At 47.2% G+C, this 21,466-nt stretch overlaps 1 protein-coding gene across 3 annotated transcripts in view; it reads left to right on the top strand.

Moving 5' to 3' along the window:
• Positions 1-21,466, top strand: part of MALRD1 (MAM and LDL receptor class A domain containing 1) — a 442,313-nt gene that overhangs the window by 199,379 nt on the left and 221,468 nt on the right. For all 3 annotated transcript variants that reach the window (XM_083189314.1, XM_083189313.1, XM_083189315.1), the window contains 2 exons: positions 8,275-8,642; positions 10,396-10,817. In XM_083189314.1, the coding sequence (XP_083045440.1) occupies positions 8,275-8,642; positions 10,396-10,817 (790 nt within the window). The remainder of the gene's footprint in view (positions 1-8,274; positions 8,643-10,395; positions 10,818-21,466) is intronic.

Below are 21,466 nucleotides of genomic sequence, written 5' to 3'. Positions count from 1 at the left end.
TGACATGATTGCTTAAAAATGTACGTTTTTGTCATTGTAAATATATTGTTTTTTGGTGTGTACTAATCAATATTTTGCCAATAAAATTTGTATACTCACAGTTCCGCACAAGTTGTCCTCTGCGTCTTCTTGCAGCAAGGAGGGGGAGGTGGAGGCCGAATCACGGCAAGTGAGTGGTAGTACTCAGGTGCCAGGCATTCCTGGAGGGCACAATGCCACGACACCTGGAGTGCAGACTGTACCCAGTACTGGTGTTTATGTACTAGCAAGTAGTTGCTCCACCACACCTATTTCTATGCCAATTTCTCCTGGTACTTTTGTACAGTCTCCAGGAGCAATACATGAAGGTAAATATTGAAACAATATGCATGTACCCCATATGTATATCTGTGCCCTATAGTCACCCTGCATGGTAAATGATATTTTCACACGGACACCAACTAGATTAGAGAATTTTTAATTTTTATATAAATTATTAACTTATAAACTTATAACAAATATAACATAAATAACAAGTAAATAAATAATAAAGAAATACTTAAACATAAAAATATTTAAACTATATTATTAAAAAAATAATGCACTTGAATAAACTATATAAAATATTTACATATTGTGGTAAACTTGTCCCACCCCATAATCCCCTGTATCCATCGGTGGTTGGGAGGGAGATGGACTTTCCACTAAACTCTGGAAGGGGCCACCAGGTGGACCTGGTGGGAGCGTATTAGCCGACGTTGCCGGTTGGTGCTGCCTTTGCCCAGTTGGTGGCTGGAAATGTTGGTACTGGGGATATTGCACCGGGTGAAAGACCGCTTGTTGGGGTATAGGAGCTGGGCTGATGGGTTGAAATTCAACCCTAGGCAGAGGGGTCTCATCGGTGAGCCGTGTGTGCCGGGACAGAGTCCCCACACGGGCCCGGTACAGCGTCTCATAAAATATGCGCTCTACCTCCACCCTTGTAGCCGGGTCCAACTTTCGCAAATTGTCAGCCAATACACTCCCCACCCGGTCCGCATCATCCTCCTCCATGGTCATCAATCTGTTGGCAGACTCCAGGATCTTGGTGGTTGCCACGTCCGCAGCATCTGGAGTCTGCCTCGGCCTTTTGCGCCCTCTTCTTGATGGTGCTTCTGCTGTAGTTTGAGCGCTTGCTAGAGGTTCAGCGCTGGTCGTGGCGGTTGGTGTGGGGGTGGAGCAGAGGGCCGGTGAAGGCAGCTGTGATGCCACCTCCAGCGATGCCGAAGATTCCTCCTCGGCAAATAGCGATGGCTGTAACAAAACAAGATGATGTATCACTATCGATTTTTAAGACTTCCATATATTTTTATATCTACGCAGAAGAACGCAGCCCACACACCACTGAGAAGAACCAGAATTAGGGCCACAGAGAAGGTCAAATTGACGATGTATAACCAAAAGGGGGGGTATCGCCCCCTGCAACTGACCTCTCTGTTGTGCCCAACAGAGAGGTCAGTTGCAGGGGGCGATACAGTATAAAAATTGTGAACATGTAAAATGAAAAGGGGGGGTATCGCCCCCTGCAACTGACCTCTCTGTTGGGCACAACAGAGAGGTCAGTTGCAGGGGGCGATACCCCCCCTTTTCATTTTACATGTTCACAATTTTTATACTGTATCGCCCCCTGCAACTGACCTCTCTGTTGTGCCCAACAGAGAGGTCAGTTGCAGGGGGCGATACAGTATAAAAATTGTGAACATGTAAAATGAAAAGGGGGGGTATCGCCCCCTGCAACTGACCTCTCTGTTGTGCCCAACAGAGAGGTCAGTTGCAGGGGGCGATACCCCCCCTTTTCATTTTACATGTTCACAATTTTTATACTGTACTTGCTGTTATATTTATCTGGTTTAAAAAAAAAAATGTAAAATAAAATCTGTCTACTTACTGTGCCGCAAATGGTGTCATCAGAAACCTCTTGGTTGCACGTGGAGGTGGAGGGGACAGGCTGGTTCCTTGCAGTGTTGCTGACCGAATCCCTGGGCAGCTCCTGGTCCACCGTGAAGGCCAGCAGGTCGTAGTACCACAGCCTGGGCACATAGACTTGGTCTGCCCCTGCCCCAGACCGCTTTGAGGACTCCACCTTATTTAGTTCCTTTTTAAATACGGTCCTCATATTAGCGATCCGAGTCCGGACCCACTCTACATTTGCTGTGGGGTAGTATGTCTGGCTCACCCTCACCAGCTCCTCCAGAGCAGATAGCCTCTTCTGCCGATTCGAATGGTCTTTGGATTTGGTATTCCAGAGACAATTCTGATCCCTGTAGGCCTCAATGAAGTCCTTCATAAATTCGACATTTTTTTCTGCCATGGTTGAATTTCTGTTCCAAAAAATAAAATAAAAAGGCATATTATTTTCTTGATACACAAAGCACACCATAAACCATTTAATGTACAGGTGTTCAGTCTGTGGGCCACTAGATATACTGTAGCTATAGTACAGGAGTTGAAACTCTGTGGGACATAGGATACACGGTCACTACAAGTCCCAGCATACCCATGGCCCACAGATTGAAGTCCCTGTCATAGAAAACTACACATTTTGTTTTAATACTCACCGAAAGAAATGTCGATAAATAGTCCGGAAAATTCGCAGCGCAGCTCCGATCACTCGAACAGCAACGACGGAATATTCTTTCGTGCTGAACGTGGCTTGAAACACAGTGATTGGATGAGCGCAGGAATCTCCGCCCCACTCACGTGCTTCGCGTCACACAGACACGGGACATCGAGGAGCCATGTCGGAGGGTCTGGCGCCACCGCATATGGGGGAGGCCAGTACAGCACCTTTGTTTTCCAATTCAGCACTGATAACAACAGATAAAGAAATCGCTGAGAGACAGGACAACAAGGAGAAAAAAGTGACGCGCGCATCCGCCATGTCATCTGCAGAGGTGGAACTGATGGTCAAAATGCTGGATAGAAGGGACTATGATTGTTCGAGAAAAACATACCCCAAGACAAATTATAGAAAAGAAATTATTATGCAGCGTGTATGCAAGGAGATAAAGGAGAAGTTTGGGAAAAGAAGGTCCAAATACCAGCTACAAAAATGGTGGTCGGACCTGAAGCACAAGGAGCAGGCCAAGCTCAAGAAAATTCGTGGAATTATTAAAAGAAGTGAGTCCAATGCCCTAGGTGGCTTTATTAATATACTGTCTTGATCCATTACATTTTGTGTGTTTTGCTGACATGTTGCTTGTTTTTACTCAGAGGAAATCCAATCCAGGAGAAGACATGAGGAAGGCAGAGACAGGGCCTCCAACCTGAAAATAAAGAAGGAGAGTACAACAGATAAGGTTTTGTACCAGCACACCAACAGAACAACACATGTTTTATACACACAACAAGGGGTAGTAATATGTCACTTTACCTTGTCACTATAGATGATATCCAGGCTGCGCAGCCGATGGAAGGGACCACAGAGGGCCACCAAGTGATTGCGATCACCAGCAGTGTAGATGGTAAGTGTATACTGCAAATCATCTTTATGGGATAGTGACGTATCATTTGTGGAAAGGTAAACATTTCTTTATCTGTACTTATTATAGATATCATCGAGATTTCAGATGTCAGTGCAGAGGGGGAGAAGAACACACCATCACCTGACACGTCCAGCGACGAAAGCACAATGCAAGAAAACATGACACAAGTCCATAAATGTCTACAAGAACTAAGCGGGAAAGTCCATACCGTAGCCCAAAAAATTACGAAAATCCAAAAAGGCGTAGCAGTAGTACACTCTTTATATGAAAAAATTTATAACGGTTTGCATTATAAAGTCAAAAAATAGTTTGTGTACTTTATTTTACTTTTTTCTCCTTCTTGTTTATTTGGAGGCCAGCAGCATGCACCTTAAAATGGTGCATGTCATGGCAAGCAGTCCCACGGCAGCAATGCATCACATGTGAGCAGGCCGGGATGTTCCCATGTGATGCGTTGCTGCCGTGGGACCGCTTTCCACTACATACACCACCATGTTCAAATGTGTTTTTATGTTTTTTGGGTGGGTGGGCTTTCCTGCTACACCTTCACACGTGGCACTTATGTCATGGCAAGCAGTCCCACGGCAGCAATGCATCACATGTGAGCAGGCCGGGATGTTCCCATGTGATGCGTTGCTGCCGTGGGACCGCTTTCCACTACATACACCACCATGTTCAAATGTGTTTTTATGTTTTTTGGGTGGGTGGGCTTTCCTGCTACACCTTCACACGTGGCACTTATGTCATGGCAAGCAGTCCCACGGCAGCAATGCATCACATGTGAGCAGGCCGGGATGTTCCCATGTGATGCGTTGCTGCCGTGGGACCGCTTTCCACTACATACACCACCATGTTCAAATGTGTTTTTATGTTTTTTGGGTGGGTGGGCTTTCCTGCTACACCTTCACACGTGGCACTTATGTCATGGCAAGCAGTCCCACGGCAGCAATGCATCACATGTGAGCAGGCCGGGATGTTCCCATGTGATGCGTTGCTGCCGTGGGACCGCTTTCCACTACATACACCACCATGTTCAAATGTGTTTTTATGTTTTTTGGGTGGGTGGGCTTTCCTGCTACACCTTCACACGTGGCACATATGTCATGGCAAGCAGTCCCACGGCAGCAATGCATCACATGTGAGCAGGCCGGGATGTTCCCATGTGATGCGTTGCTGCCGTGGGACCACTTTCCACTACATACACCACCATGTTCAAATGTGTTTTTATGTTTTTTGGGTGGGTGGGCTTTCCTGCTACACCTTCACACGTGGCACTTATGTCATGGCAAGCAGTCCCACGGCAGCAATGCATCACATGTGAGCAGGCCGGGATGTTCCCATGTGATGCGTTGCTGCCGTGGGACCGCTTTCCACTACATACACCACCATGTTCAAATGTGTTTTTATGTTTTTTGGGTGGGTGGGCTTTCCTGCTACACCTTCACACGTGGCACTTATGTCATGGCAAGCAGTCCCACGGCAGCAATGCATCACATGTGAGCAGGCCGGGATGTTCCCATGTGATGCGTTGCTGCCGTGGGACCGCTTTCCACTACATACACCACCATGTTCAAATGTGTTTTTATGTTTTTTGGGTGGGTGGGCTTTCCTGCTACACCTTCACACGTGGCACTTATGTCATGCCAAGCAGTCCCACGGCAGCAATGCATCACATGTGAGCAGGCCGGGATGTTCCCATGTGATGCGTTGCTGCCGTGGGACCGCTTTCCACTACATACACCACCATGTTCAAATGTGTTTTTATGTTTTTTGGGTGGGTGGGCTTTCCTGCTACACCTTCACACGTGGCACTTATGTCATGGCAAGCAGTCCCACGGCAGCAATGCATCACATGTGAGCAGGCCGGGATGTTCCCATGTGATGCGTTGCTGCCGTGGGACCGCTTTCCACTACATACACCACCATGTTCAAATGTGTTTTTATGTTTTTTGGGTGGGTGGGCGTTCCTGCTACACCTTCACGCAAGCACCTGTATGTGATACTCTGTTCAGGTCCGACCACCCAAATAAACAAAGTGTTCACAGTATTTTTTGTCAGTATTTCTTAATAAATGTTAAGTGTTTATGCAGAACAATGAACATCACATATCTATCTATCTATCTATCTATCTATCTTCTATAACTATATCTGTCAGGAATGCACACACAACGATTATTTATTTCAAAAGGAATGCACACACAACGAATATTCTTTAACAGCATGGCGCGGAAAGTACGGGGGAGAAGACTTCCTGTTGTTTACATGCTGCGCTGATGGAGGGATGACGCAGCTAGTCAACACCCACATGGGCGTGCTGCTTTTGGGAGGAATGATCGCAGGAACGGGCTGCATATCGATCAAATGTGCGTACACATGTCACTTTTCTTTCGATATGGAGCCGTCCTGTCGGAAGAATATTAAGCAGCAAAGAACCTGCGACCGACCGACCGTGGACGGCCAAGAGCGTTTTTGGCCGTTTATCGATCGCAACGAAGGGATCGGGACAGCATACACATATATACAATCGAACGGCCGTTCGTCCGCAGATCGGAAGAACGGCCCGACGATTGTACATATGTGTACCCAGCTTAAGATGGGGGTTCTATTGAAGATTGGATGCTACTCATACAGTAGCAACCATAAGATCAGAAGGCCAGATTCTCTAAGCTTCAAAAGTGATAAAATGGAGAGTGATAAACAGCCAGCCAATCAGCTCCTGTCTGACATTTTTCAAACACAGTCTGTGACATGGCAGGTAGGAGCTAATTGGTTGCCTGTTTATCACTCTCCATTTTATTAGTTTTGAAGCTTAGAGAATCTGGCCTACAATGTATTAATCTAGAAGGTGGCAAATATATAAGAAGTAGAAGTTGATTGGTTCCTATGGGCAACATCCATCTTCAGTAGAACTCCCACCTCAGTAACTTTACCCCTGTGTCACTGACCGTGGGCCATCAGCGATATCCTGCATGTAGGGCTGATGGGGATGTTGGAAGTATGGGCCGTTCTATTGAACGCAGCATGGCCACTGCTGTCACTGCATCGCTGTCCTCATCAGCAAGTGTGTATGTATTTTACAATTTTGGCACCCCTGACCCGTTACGGATTATGTTGTGTTGGGTACACATTGTTTAATGTGTACCCAGCTGTAGAAGTAAAGTGTTCACATAGTAGAACTAATGGGTACATTTAACTTCATGCCTCGGGAAAGGTGGCCATGCTACGGCCTGTCCTGGTGAATGCTGCATGAAGCCCATAGGATCAGTGGCGTAACAATGGCCCTGCAGCTCAAGCAGGGGCTTGGGGGAGCCGGCGTTGTGGTGCATATGCTCTCTGCAGATTCCAATGGGTCTGGCCATCTGTGTGGAATCTGCTGAACATGTCCCTCCAAAAATGGCCAAGACCTTGGAGGAGACAGACGCTAGAGATCCTACTGGACAGATGGTTCGATGATGCTAGATATCCTATCACTATCCAGAAGTTACAAAATCAGGGTTATATATATATATATATATATATATATATATATATATATATATATATATATATATATATATATATCTATATCTATATACATACACATATATATATATATATATATATATATATATATATATATATACATACGTTCCAGATCTGCCCGGCACTCCTCTGCATGTATGATCTGTGCCCGGGTGCCTCCTCATGCAGGGTTGCAGGCTCTGCAATATGTATGCGGCGAAGTAAATTAACGTCACTCCTGGACCCCAAACTGGTGAAACTAACTGTGCTTTACTCTACGTCGTTTCGGGCAGTGCCTGTCTTCAGGATACACAAGTGGGACAAGTCACTTGTGTATCCTGAAGACAGGAACTGCCCGCAATGCAGTAGAGTAAAGTTTCACCAGTTTGGAGTACCGGAGCGACGCTCATTTACTTCTCCATATATATATATAGCATATTTTGGACATTTCAAATCGCAACTGACATCGGATCAGGGCCGGATTAAGGTCTATGGGGGCAATGGACAACAAAAGGTCTGCCCCCCCCCCCCCCCACCAGACAGAGACAGCCCCCCCTGGTACCACCTGGGCAGTGCTGGGGAGTCGGCGGATGGGCAGTCAGCTGCAGGGTCCCTGCGACGGATGGGCAGTCAGCGCAGGGTTCCTGCGGCGGATGGCAACTATTAGCGTTACTAGTTCCAATCTGCCGCCGGGACCCCACCCCTGACTTCACATCTGCCGCAGGGACCTCCTGCCGGCCCCGCGCTTCCCGACCCCGCTGCCTGCCACCTGTCCGCCACCACCGCAGCAGTGCCGGTGTGGGGACCACGGGGCATCCGCCCCGGTTGCCCCATGGATAATCAGGCACTGCATTGGCTACATGCACCAAAAATCACCCTGACTCGCCTTTCAGTGCAGCACATTGCCTTTGTTCATTTCTCTGATCAGGCTTAGTTTGACCATTAGGCCCAGTGCTGTAACTAGCGCTCACAGCGCCCTGTGCTGGCCCCATGGAACATGCCCGTTGGCTGACAATCACTCTGTTGCATGTACTGCATACAAATATGAATTAGGTTCCACATTCAGCACATAATAAAGCCATTATAATTATGGAAAAATGTCCAGCCTTTGGTTCTGCTCCGGGAAGTTAGAACCAGACACTACAAAGTTACCAATAAAATAACAATTTTAAAAGTGCCCTAAACAAAAAAGACTTTCCGTCTAGACACTTCTACTGAAAATCAGATACTATCCATTGAGGCTACTATCGATTGTGCTTTGTAATTTCAGGTACTATAACTATGGAACATCGGTGGGAGCAGCAGAGATGTTATTGCATATTGATAACGAGAATTCACCCACTGTTCTCTGGAGGACATACTACAACCAGGGCAATCAATGGCTTAAAGGATTTATTCAGCTCGATCGTCTGTCAAATCCATTCCAGCTGTCACTGAATAAAATCAGTATGGGATTTTACGAAGGCGTCACGGCTATCGATGATATTGTGTTTGAAAACTGTTCTCTGCCTCCTGCTGAGCCCAGCTGTAATGGGACTGGCCTGTTCTGGTGTAGAGACACCAAGGCTTGCATCAGCATTTTATTGGTCTGCGATCTTATCGATGACTGTGGAGACGGCTCCGATGAAATTAACTGCAGTAAGTGTCATCTTCATTTCATCTTTTTCTTTCATTTCTAACAACAAACAAAGTTTCCCAACCTTAAATGGTTAGAATGTTTCATTATTTAATAAGAAAGGTTAATATATTGATGGCTAAATTTGTTACTTTACCTGGAGTAAAAGGTGAAGAAAATGTAATGCCTCCTTCCACATAGTATCGTAATAGCATAATATACCGTCATATATGTCTGTGGAATCGGTACTAGTGGGTGGTTAAGAGCAGGTGCAAATTTTGGGTGTATTCAGTATGGGATTCCTCCTGTCGGAATGTCCCGACAGTCGGAATCCCGGATTGTTTTCATTCGATCCAACAGTAACACTACAGTCTGAATTCAATGTGGAGTCTCGGAAAGTCCGTGGATCGGCGAAAACAGCAGATTGTCAAAAAATGGCTGTGAACACGACAATTCGCGGCCGTTTCCGACAAAACAGATTTGACTTTAAAAAAAGTTGGATCTGACACCCTACAATGCTGTCGGTAACGGCAGCTTTGAATAGGTGTGTCGATATTTCCCCTGTCGGGAAATATATTGGCACATATTGACGAATACCCCCCCCCCCTCATATATCATGAAAGCGGCATTACGGTGTTATGGACAAATTAAGAAGTTGTCCATAGAAACCAATCAAATTCTAGCTAACCTTTATCAAGTAAATTCTATAATATGCTATGTGGAATCTGATTGGCTGTAATAGGCTACGTCTACATCTGTCCACTGCTCCACATATTTGTGCCGTCTCCTAGAAGTTTGCTGGACTCCCATACAAGACAAGCAGATATCCTGCACCCTGGCTGCTTCCTAGTGAATTGGGCAGGAACGAGAGATAATCACCAGAATCATGGTGTTGTACTGTGGGATTGAAGCTACATGATGCAAATCATGTTGTCTTAGCCTCGTCCCTTGGACTAGAGAATCGCAGCATTTTTGTGGGTTGGGGGAAGAGCCTAATAACATGACAGATCAGCCTCAACTGCCCGAGAGGAGACAAAGGAGATGTAGCAAATAAAGTATTCGGGAGTAATGGTAAGAATGTTGTTGGAGCCACACTTTGAAGTTGAAACTTTCTGATAAGGAAATCAGGGGTATTGCCTGCTAGGTGCATTACATTGTGGTACTTACTGTATCAAACAATTGGGGATACAGGATGCAGAAACCTGTAGTCATATTGTTAACCATACAATATTTTACCGAACTGAATGGCGGTGTGAATGTAGTATCAGTCTTGTGCATAGGTGCCGATTTATGTTTTTGCTGGTGGGTGCTCAAGCCAAAAATATAGGGGAGTGGCTTCATGGGAAAGGGGCGTGGCCACAACTGATTTATATTACGCAGCACAGTTGTCTCCAATATTCAAATTATAGCAACAGTGCCAAAAACATAAATGCCCACATAGTGCAGGTACAAAAATCCCCCCCCCCCCACAGTGCCAAATACATAAATTCCCCCACAGTGCCAAATACATAAATGCCCCCACAGTGCCAAATACATAAATGCCCACACAGTACCTGTGCCAGTGACGAGGGATGTGGAGTGCAGTGGGACACGGGCGGGTGGGCCGCTGCTGAGCGGGTGGGTGCTCATCAATTTCCATGGGTGCTCGGGCCCTCAAGCACCCACAGAATCGGCACCTATGGTCTTGTGTACCCCGTCTGCACATGCAGGATACGTGATGACATCACTGCTGTCCTAAACCAGAACCTATTTTTCCTATGCTATTTGTAATTCCAGCCGCTGAATTACAATGTGACTTTGAGAATGGACTGTGTAACTGGATGCAAGACACTGAAGATGATTTTGACTGGTCCAGACACAAAGGTCAGACGCTGACTCTCGATACTGGACCTATGAAAGACCACACTCTGGGAACAGCCAAGGGACATTACCTTTACATTGAGACGTCAGAACCTCAGGTCTTCAGAAACCAGGCCATTTTACTGAGTCCAGAAATAGACGCTACAGTCAATTATGAAAGCAAAACCTGCTTCTTCCGCTTCTTTTACCACATGTATGGAAAGCAGATCTATTCCTTGTCCATCTACAAAAGGACCAGGAAGAACTCGAGAGGCCAGTTATTGTGGCAAGCGTTTGGGAATAAAGGAAGCAGATGGTTTAAGAAAATACTATTCCTAAATAGTACTCAGCCATTTCAGGTAATTTCTGATTATTTTTTTGATATTAAATACAGTATTATGAAATATTCACAATAATTTTATAAGTACATTCTATTTGCATTCTAATCTTAAGGTAAACATTTATAATAAGACTGCAATATACAGCAAAGCCATTCATCTTACATTTCTCCTTCATATCCTCCATAGAAGGTGGGAGGCTTCTGCTTTTTGGGGTAGTCCCCTACAGCTCCTGAAAAACAGGTGGCTCTCCTGGATCCTGCCTGTGTCCAAGTGAAGGAGGCAGGATAGTGTGATAACCAGATGCAATTGCGGGCCACAGGAAGTGGGTGGGGCTTAATGACTGGACTTTGCCCCCTCATCATGGACCTGCAAATCACAGATGTTTCCCTGAGTTGAGGGCATGGCCTTGTGACAAGACCATTGGCACACCCCCTGTGGCTGCAGTGTATCTTGTCTGGGCTTCTTCAGGAGATTAGCCTGAAAAGTAGGGAAGTAATAGTATGCATCAGTTTGTGCGCCAGGGGGCTAATACAGCATGGATTACAAAATAGAGAATTTTGCAAATCGAGCAATTCTTGCAAGCATACTGTTTGTATTACGCATGCACAAGGGAAAATAGTACCATAAACACAATCTCCTCGTAGTGTGACTGACAGGAAGCCAGCATTTAAGGGGGATCACCTGAAGTTTCAGGCATGCCCAAGTGGTTTGAGGAGGGTCTGTGATGTCAGCGATGACCACTCCCATGCTGTCTCAGTCGCAGATTAGTGAAAGCCTCAGAGCTACTCACATGCAAATTCAAATTAGATGGTGTGAGAATTACATGTGCATTTGCGAGTGGATCGTGATTAGCGATCCATTCCCAATTCCCTCGCAATTTAACAAGCAGGGTTGCCGACCCTCCTGGAATTTCCGGGAGTCTCCCGAAAATCGGGACCCCCTCCCGGCCCCCCGGAAGGGTGGGCAACCCTCCCGGATTCAGGGGGGACCCCGCTGTCCCCCGGATCGTGGCATTAAAATGCCGCAATCCTCGGATCTCAGAGGAGGGGGCGGAGCTAAAACGGCACAATCGCGTCATTTTAGCCCCGCCCCCTCCACGGAGATCCGTGAATTCCCTGCTTTACCAGCATGGGGGCGGGGCTTAGTGATGTCACTCGTAAGCCCCGCCCCTGAGCGGCTGCTGAAACTCTCCTCTCTGGGCTTCTCCCGGAGAGGAGAATCTTAAAGTCGGCAACCCTGATTTAACAAGTTGCATTTTCTCTTTCTGTTTGGCCTGCGGCTTTCTCCTCACAGGCCACTGCGAAGTCTCACATTAGCGATCTGTGCTGAATTTGCCCCAGGTCCTGAGCACCTCGGTCTGCGTCAAATGTCTTTTCGCCCTGTACACCTTAGTTGCTATATGATAGGACAAGCCACTTCATGAGACTGCATTGATCAGTTTTATATACGTATGGCATGTGATCATGTGTGCACGGGTCTTAGAGATACATTTCCTAAAATGGGAATTTTATTGGAGATGGGATGTTGCCCATAGCAACCAAACAGATCGTACTTCTCATTTATTTAGCAACCTCTAGAACAGGGGTCCTCAAACTATTTTGCTCTGGGACCCCATCAGACAATAAAAATACTTACAGGACCCCAGCAAGTTACTGCAGAAGGTCATCACATCACATGTGTAGTCAGCAGACAGCCCATACATGGCAGCATTGTGGAGGCACAAAATGATGGGAGGAGTCTGAAAAATCTGTTGAATTGTCTGTTATTTTAGACTCCTTAAATCACTGACTGAGATTAGAAAAGTCATCAGCCTGATGGTCAGCAACATGGAGTCGCGACCCCATGCAGAGAAGGTCGGGACCCACTTTGGGGTCAGGACTCACAGTTTGAGAACCGCTGCTCTAGAAGATATTAGATAAAATCTGATTGGTTGTTATGGGCAACATCCCATCTTAGTAAACTTACCCCTTCTGTATTCATAGTTCTATGATGCACTGCGCTTCCTCAGCATGCATATTTTAAAACTAATTCCTGTTCGGATAAAAGTCACAGCCTGGTGTCTCCGGTACGGGATACAGTAATTTTATCTACAGCAAGATGGTCGACAAGCATTGGGTCGACACCATTAGGTTGACATGGGACTAGGTTGACATGGGACTAGGTCGACATGGGTTTAGGTCGACAGGCCATTATGTCAACACACAATTAGGTTGACATGGGCAATGTCGACATGGGGTTTCTGGAGCCGACATGTGCCGACAGGCGGTATTTCATGCCCTACCATCCAATAGGGCATGCAAGGAGAATAAAATAGTGTGCCGAGCGTAGCGAGGCACCATTCCTGAAGCATGGCAAGTGTATCAGACTATGCGAGGGAATGCGGTGCTACGTTTCAGTGTCCATGTCGTCATTCGGCTAAAAAAACAGTGAAAAACCCAATGTCACTGTTGACCTTGCCCATGTCGACCTAATACATGTCGACCTAAACCCATATCGACCAAATGACATGTCGACCTAGGCCCATGTCGACCTTTCAGCATGTCTCCCTAATGGTGTCGACCTAATGCTTGTCAACTATCTTACTGTAGACCAAATGATCCACACCCCTCTGGTACATAGTGGTGTTAATGCAAATAATAAGTGAATACGGCATACATTTAAGTTGCACACTGGAACACATGGTGCGTCTCTCTTGGTTGTGTGACCTATTAAGGATAGGTATAGGAGGACACATTTGTAACTATAACAGGTTTTTAATATATTCTGTGTTATAAAAATCCCAAAAAAATACAGAACATTGAAGATTACATTTTCGCACAAAATTGCTGCTACATCAGAAAATTATACTGAAGTTGAGCACCGAATGCTGCCATATTTCTGTCAACTGTTCCACACATGCTACATCACTGACCTTAATGAACAGATAAAACTGTCCTATTAGCAATAGCGACTGCGGCAGAATGCTTCCCTACTGTGCATCCTTTCCCTGTTCTCAGTCAGAGTATTCCCATTATTATTACACTGTTTTCTTTGCTGTTCCTTAATATTGCATGGTACTGTCCACTTTAGGAGATATATTTCTGGTGACTGCATTCAGTAAGGCTGAAAACTGATTGAAGTCATTCTAAAACACCAACATAGTGAGGGGGGAATTTAATAGGATGAGAGATTCAGAAAGTGAGAGATTTGGTAAGAAATCTACAGGTTTTTTTTTTAAAAGCGGCAATCATTTACACGGCAAAATCAAATTGGTTCTGATGATTGGCGCTTTAAAAAACTGGAGATTTCTTACCAGATCTCTCACTTTCTGAATCTATCATCCTATTACATTTCCCCCTGACTTCCCATGTACTGCATATGCAGAGGCATTACAGATGGAGCCGGCCTGGTCTTTGCAGGAGATGGCGGCAGAATCGCCAGCCGCCATTCTCCGCCAGCCGCCATCTGATATGCGAAAGGGGACGCGCGTGCACGAGATGCGCGTGTGTCCCTTTCTGACGGCACTTCCCCCGGGTCCCCGCCGCCTCCCTGCACCCCCCCCCCCAACCCTGTCCGTCTCCCTGAAGTGGAGACCGACAGGGTTCCCGTCGCCCCGCTGCCCGGAAACTGAGACGCGCGTCTCAGTCAGATGGAGTGGCGGGCTGCTGGCGGATCACCAGGGAGGCCTGCTCCATCTGTATATGGAGTTTTGAAATGTGTTTTCATTTTTGCTGTAGTGTTGTGTTCCACTTTGGTAATATTATTGCACTGGGTGATAGGGATATAGTATAGGGGTAGTATTGCTCATATTACCAAAAGTTAAATTAACTTTATTTGGGTCAGGAGTTATAAAATTTGAGAGACTATAAAGTCTACTGTAGTAGTAATCTTGTCTGTTCTACTTTTGAAAACCGCAGTATATACTCTTTGAATGCTTCACAATGGTTGCATTGCCCTTATTCGTCTACTTGTACAAGTAGCAGTTTATCTGTATTTTCCATTCTTAGGGGCAGATGTATTAAGCCTGGTGAAGGGATAAAGTGGAAGGTGATAACACAGCAGCCAATCACCTCTTTTTTTTTAAACCCAGTCTGTTACTTGACAGGTAGGAGCTGATTGGCTGCTATGTTATCACTGACTACTTTATCACTTCCCCAGGCTTAATTATTCTGTTCCTGTACGTGTACTTGTAAACAAGTATCCCTTAGGCCGCACATTGTGGCCCATCTCCGCCCACTTCCCAAGTAAGGTGGGTGGTCCGGTTGGCTCGCTAAGGCAATTTGTGATGAATCTTTGCCCTATGGCGCTGTGCAGTGGAGGCTGGGCCATAATAATGTATGGGGCCGGACTGAGGCGGAGCTTAGGGGGAGGCCCTCTTGACAGGGGGTGGAAGGAGCTTAGGAATAATTGGGTAATAGGGGTTGGGGGGTATCTGGGTGATGACAAGGTGGGGGCGGGGCTTAACAGGGTGGTGAGGTGGTATATATTGAGGGGGTCACGTAGCCCTGGGCAGACATTTTGTCTGGGATCAAAAGCTGGAGCGTTCCTGTGACATTGCTGACACCTGTCTGGCTAGCATGGCGGGTATTGATGCAGCGCTGGCCTCCTTGAAAGAGGCGGCCGGTAAGCAGGGAGCGGCCTGGTTACAGGAGCAGGTAGCGGGCCTCATACGGGGGTTGGGAGCAGACGCAAACACGTCTGCCCCATCTGGCGCCCGGCCTCGGAGGTCCCGGCCTCCGGAGCGCCTTAGCCCTTCCTTCACCCCCCAGAACCCGGCGCCGGTCTAGGAGCCCCATTCGGGACCCTCCAGGCTGTTCCGCGGGACGGACACCTTCCTCCCGTCAGGTTCGGTCTGGGAGGAATCCAACAGGACAGCGGGGTTCGCAGCGCGGGAGGGGTCGCCTCCCCGTGCAAGAAGAAGCAGCAGGAGTGACGTCGGGTCCCGGCGCGGCGGAGGATGTCGGCCACACAGCTGCCCGGCGAGAGGGCGGTGGCGAAAGCGGTGGGAGAGCCACTGGGAGCGAGCGGCAGCCGGCTGGCTTGGACAGCGCTGAAGAGCCAACACACAGTGCGGCACCTGGGGGATCCCTGGCGGGTGTGCGTGCGGCGCCCAGACCGACCAGAACAGAAGAAGTGCCCAGGTCGTCCGGAGGAGAGGGAGCACGTCAGGAAGCAGGAGCTGCGGCTGCTGGGTTCACAGCCCCCAGGCAGCCTGGTGAGTCTACATCTATGTCTTCTGCGCCCCTGTCAGTTAGTCAGGGGGGGGCGGGGGTAGGTCAGCAGAGTGAGGCTAGTAGGGGAGTTATGGAGTTGGTTACTGGTTTTGCGGAGTGGTTTTCTAGGGTGCGGCAAGGAGCAATACAGTCGCCGGGGAGCGCGTGGGTTACGCCAGGCAGTGCTGCGGGCAATGGCAGTGTGGGTACTGCACAGGCTAGTGGGGAAACGGAGGTGGAAACAGTACGGGTTAGTGATTCTGCTAAGGGTGAAGTATATGTCTGCTTTGAGGGGCCGCTAGGGGCCCACCTGAAGCAGGAGGTAAAGGATAAAATTTGTAAAGGGGAGTATGTGGACATCTTTTCATTGCTCCCATTGGAGCGCTTCAATTTAGACAGGCCGCGTAAGGAAGAGAAGAAGGAGGAGGAGGAACGTCGGAGGTATCGGTTGATACCAAGGACGTTTTCCAATTGGCTACAGGCTTTTGCTATTCTGGCAAGTGTGATTGGTGAGAAAGCGCCGGAGAATTGCTCACCTCTTTTTTGCTATATGGATGCGATTGCGGAAGCAGAGAGGGTTTATGGGGGTCAGGCTTGGCTGCGTTATGATGAGCAGTTTAGGCAACGGAAGGCGGAGCGACCGAATATCAGGTGGGACCATAAGGATATTGGGCTGTGGCTAAAAGTAACAGCGCCTAATCGGTTGGGGCAGCCCTTTTGGGGGGACAGGGGGGGAGCAAGAGAGGGGGTCAGTAACACGGCTGTGCAAAAGGGCCTATGTTTCGCATTCAATGAAGGATCGTGTCGCTTTGGAGCGAAGTGCAAGTTTAAGCATGAGTGCTCCTCCTGCGGGGGTACCCATGGGGCAAACAAGTGTTTTAGGGGAAAATCGCGGGAGTCCACTTCAAAAGGGGGTGACTCCAATACGCCTGGAAAGGATGCTGGGGTATCTGCATAGATACCCGAACAGACAGGCGGCGGCGCTTTTGGAGGAGGGATTTCGGGATGGGTTTAAAATCCCTTCGGAGGTTGAGGCTACCTGGGCTTTTAGGGGAAATTTGAAATCGGCCAGAGAGCACCCAGAGGTCGTGGGGGAAAAATTGGCTAAAGAGGTGCATTTGGGGCGAATGTCGGGTCCTTTTTCATCGCCGCCAATAGCTGATTTGGTGGTTTCACCGTTGGGGGTAGTACCCAAAAAGGAGGTGAATAAGTTTCGCCTCATACATCACTTGTCATTTCCAAAGGGGGCGTCGGTCAATGATGGTATTGACCCTGACATTTGTTCAGTGGTTTATACGTCATTTGATGCGGCGGTACAGTGGGTGAAGCGTTTTGGACAGGGGGCCCTCTTGGCAAAGACTGACATAGATGCGGCCTTTAGGTTGTTGCCGGTTCACCCATCGAGTGTTCGTTTGTTAGGTTGCAGTCTTTGTAAGGCAAATTGAACTTTGCCTGTCGTATTATCCCAATGGGCCGGATTTTCAGTAGACGTTTGGCAGGGGCGACTGCCGGAATCTCCTCATCATTTTATCAGGTTAGGGAGGGAGTTGCGCGATGACTTGAAGGTGTGGGTGGAGTTTTTGAAGTCATTCAATGGCAGGGCCCTGTGGATTTCAGACGCGGTGGTGGCATTTGACATGGATCTGTTTACTGACGCGGCCGGGAGCGTTGGGTACGGGGCTTATTGTCGGGGTCACTGGAGTGCAGAAAAATGGGCGGAGTCATGGGTCCTTCGGGGCTGGGTTCGTAATCTGGCTTTGTTGGAATTGTTTCCCATACTGGTAGCGGTGGTGATTTGGGGGCCATTATTTCAGAACAAGAAAATCTGTTTCCATTGTGATAATATGAGTGTGGTTGAGGCAGTTAATCATTTGTCGGCATCCTCTCCTCCTGTGGTTAAGTTATTGCAACGGTTGGTGCTAGAATGTTTGGCCTTGAATGCTTGGGTGGTGGCACGGCATGTTCCAGGAGTGTCTAACTGTATAGCGGATTCTTTGTCTCGTTGGCAGTGGGATCGCTTCAGGGAGCTGGCGCCGGGAGCGGATCAGAGTGGGGTCGATTGCCCAAGTCACCTTTGGGAGCTGCTGGAAGGGTAGCGGATCAGCTCATCAGGGATTCCCTTGCCCCCGGCACGTGGTCGGCATACTGTCAGGAGTGGCAGCATTGGAATGATTGGTGTAGATCTGTTTGCCTGCCGGAAGGAGAGGATGAGATCAGGGTGTTGCTATACATTGGCCATTGTAAAGAGCTGGGGTGGTCTGTATCAAAAATTGGGCGGTGCATGGCGGGCTTGGCGTTTGGTTTTCGGGCTTGTGCAAAGCCAGATGTCACGAAGAGCTACTTGGTATCACGGGCGCTGAAGGGATGGAGAAGGGGTCATGCAGTGCGGCATAAGAGGAGGCCGGTTTCTTTCAAACTATTGCAGGAGTTGGGGGACAAGTTGGGGTTGGTCTGCCGGTCGGTTTATGAAATCAAGCTGTTCCAATTGGCCTTTTCTCTAGCGTTCTTTGGGGCATTGTGGGTGGGGGAATTGGTTAGTCCGAGTGTCGCGGTACCGGGGGGCCTGAGATATGAGGAGGTTGGTTTCTTTTCGGATAGGGTGGAATTTGTTTTGAGTCGTTCAAAAACAGACCAATTGGGTAGGGGAAAACGGGTGGTTTTGTTTGAGGTACGGGGTTCTTCTATGTGCCCGGTGGAATGCCTTAGAGTTTTTAGAGAGTGTAGGTTTCCCGGGGGGCAGCTGAGGGACCCATTGTTGGTATTATTTATTTATTTATTTATTAACAGTTTCTTATATAGCGCAGCATATTCCGTTGCGCTTTACAATAGCAGACAGTGAAACAACAAAACAGGGTATTTACAGACAGTCAAAATGTAGGAGGGCCCTGCTCGCAAGCTTACAATCTATAGGGAAATAGGCATTGATACATAAGGATAGATACTGTATTCTTTATTGCATCGATTCCACCAGAACGCAAGGTTCTATGACTGGTTCTGGAATTTGATAAGCTTGCCTGAAGAGATGAGTCTTCAGGGAACGCTTATAGGTTTGGAGACTGGAGGAGAGTCTTATTGTGCTTGGGAGGGCATTCCACAGAGTGGGTGCAGCCCGAAGAAAGTCCTGCAGTTGGGAATGGGAGCGGGTAATGAGTGTGGATGAGAGACGCAGATCTTGGGAGGAGCGTAGAGGTCGTGTTGGATGATATTTTGAGATAAGAGAGGATATGTATGTTGGTGTAGTTTGGTTTATGGCTTTGTGTGTAAGTAAAAGAATTTTGTATTGAATACGGTAGAATACAGGTAACCAATGAAGTGACTGACAGAGTAGCTTTGCAGACGATGAACGTCTGGCTAGGAAGATTAGCCTTGCAGCTGCATTCATAATGGACTGTAGTGGTGAGAGTCTGTATTGGGGAAGGCCAATAAGGAGACTATTGCAATAATCAATGCGTGAGATGATGAGAGCATGGATTAGAGTTTTTGCAGTGTCTTGTGTAAGGTAAGGGCGAATTTTAAATATGATTTTTAGGTGCATGTGGCATGATTTTGAGACAGATTTAATGTGGGGTACAAAGGAAAGTTCTGAGTCAAGGATAACACCTAGGCAGCGAGCTTGAGAGGTAGGAGTGATTGTCATCTTCTCAACAGCGATAGAGATATCAGGTTGGTAACTACTATTTATTGGCGGAAATATAATTAATTCTGTTTTTGAGATATTAAGTTTGAGGTGGCGAAATGATATCCAGGATGAAACAGCAGAAAGGCATTCAGAGACACGGCTCAATACAGATGGGGACAGGTCCGGGGAGGATAGGTAGAGCTGAGTATCATCCACATACAGATGATACTGAAATCCAAAGGAGCTGATTAGTTTGCCAAGAGATGAGGTATAGATTGAGAAAAGCAGGGGACCTAAAACTGAACCCTGAGGTACTCCAACTGAAAGAGGTAGCGAAGAGGAGGTAGAATCAGAGAAACGAACACTAAAGGAGCGGTTAGAGAGGTAGGATGAGAACCAAGAGAGGGCTGTGTCTTAAGACCTATGGATTGTAGTGTTTGTATGAGAAGTGTGTGGTCAACAGTGTCAAAAGCAGCAGAGAGATCTAGAAGAATTAGTAGTGAGTAGTGGCCTTTAGACTTAGCAGTGACCAGATCATTCACAACTTTAGTCAGTGCTGTCTCTGTGGAGTGTTGGGCACGAAAGCCTGACTGATGCGGGTCCATTAAGTTGTGCGAGTAAAGAAAGTGTGTGAGGCGAGTATAAGCAAGTCTTTCAAGTAGTTTGGAGGTGCATGGAAGTTGAGAAATGGGACGGTAGTTTAAGAGAGAGCTTGGATCAGAATTCTGTTTTTTCAGAATCGGAGTAATAACTGCTTGTTTGAACAATGAAGGAAAGACACCAGTAGAGAAAGAGAGGTTACAGATTTTAGTTAAGATTGGAATGATCACAGGAGACAGAGATTTACTTATTTGCGAGGGTATAGGGTCAAGAGAAGAGGTAGTAGAGTGGGAGGCAGAGAAAAGTGCAGATACTTCATCTTCATTTGTGGGATCAAATGAAGCAAATGCTTCAGAGGGCTTAGGTATGGAATTGAGCATATCACCAACCGAGTTGGAGCATACCAATTCATCTCTGATCTTGTCAATCTTATCCCTGAAGTAGGAAGCAAGATCTTGTGCATGGATAGTGGTTGGTGGCTTGGGTGAGGGAGGGTTGAGAAGGGATTTAAATGTATTAAAAAGTCAAGTTGGGTTAGAAGCTTGAGCAGAAATGAGAGTTTGGAAATATGTTTGTTTGGCAGTTTCCAGGGCATAACTATAGTACTGGTAGATATTCTTATATGTAAAGAAATCCATTGGACTGTGAGATTTACGCCATTTACGCTCAGCTTTGCGTGAGATATTTTGTAGGTGTCTCGTTAATTTAGAGTGCCACGGTTGGCGTCTAGGCCTACGTGGAGTGTGGTGGGTAACTGGAGCCACTTCATCCAGGGCTGTTTTGAGGGTTAGGTTTAGGTGTGATACCGCCATCTCAGGAGTAGTGAATGCAGAAATAGGAGCAAGCTGTTGTTGCAGTGAGGAGGAGAGTACTTGAAAATTAATATCATTAATATTTCTGCGGGCTTGAGGTGGATTAAAGGATTTCTGTGTTTTTGAGTTAGAAGTACTAGAGGACAGCATGCAGGTGATAAGGTTGTGATCTGAGAGAGGGAAAGGAGAATTGGTGAATTCCGACACTGAGCACAGCTTAGTGAATATCAGATCAAGACAGTGGCCATCCCGATGAGTAGAGGAGTCAGTCCATTGGGAGAGGCCGAGAGAGGAGGTTAGAGAGAGTAGTTTGGAGGCATGAGCAGCAGATTTTGGGCTATCAATAGCAATGTTGAAGTCACCCATGATGATGGTTGAGATGTCAGCAGAAAGGAAGTGAGGGAGCCAGGCAGAAAAATCTTCCAGAAATCGTGTTAGATAGCT

Source organism: Crinia signifera, chromosome 5, assembly GCF_055691185.1.
Source record: "Crinia signifera chromosome 5, ASM5569118v1, whole genome shotgun sequence".
NCBI lineage: Eukaryota > Metazoa > Chordata > Amphibia > Anura > Myobatrachidae > Crinia > Crinia signifera.
Note: the sequence above shows the minus strand (reverse complement) of the source record. Positions and strands in the feature narration are given on the sequence as shown.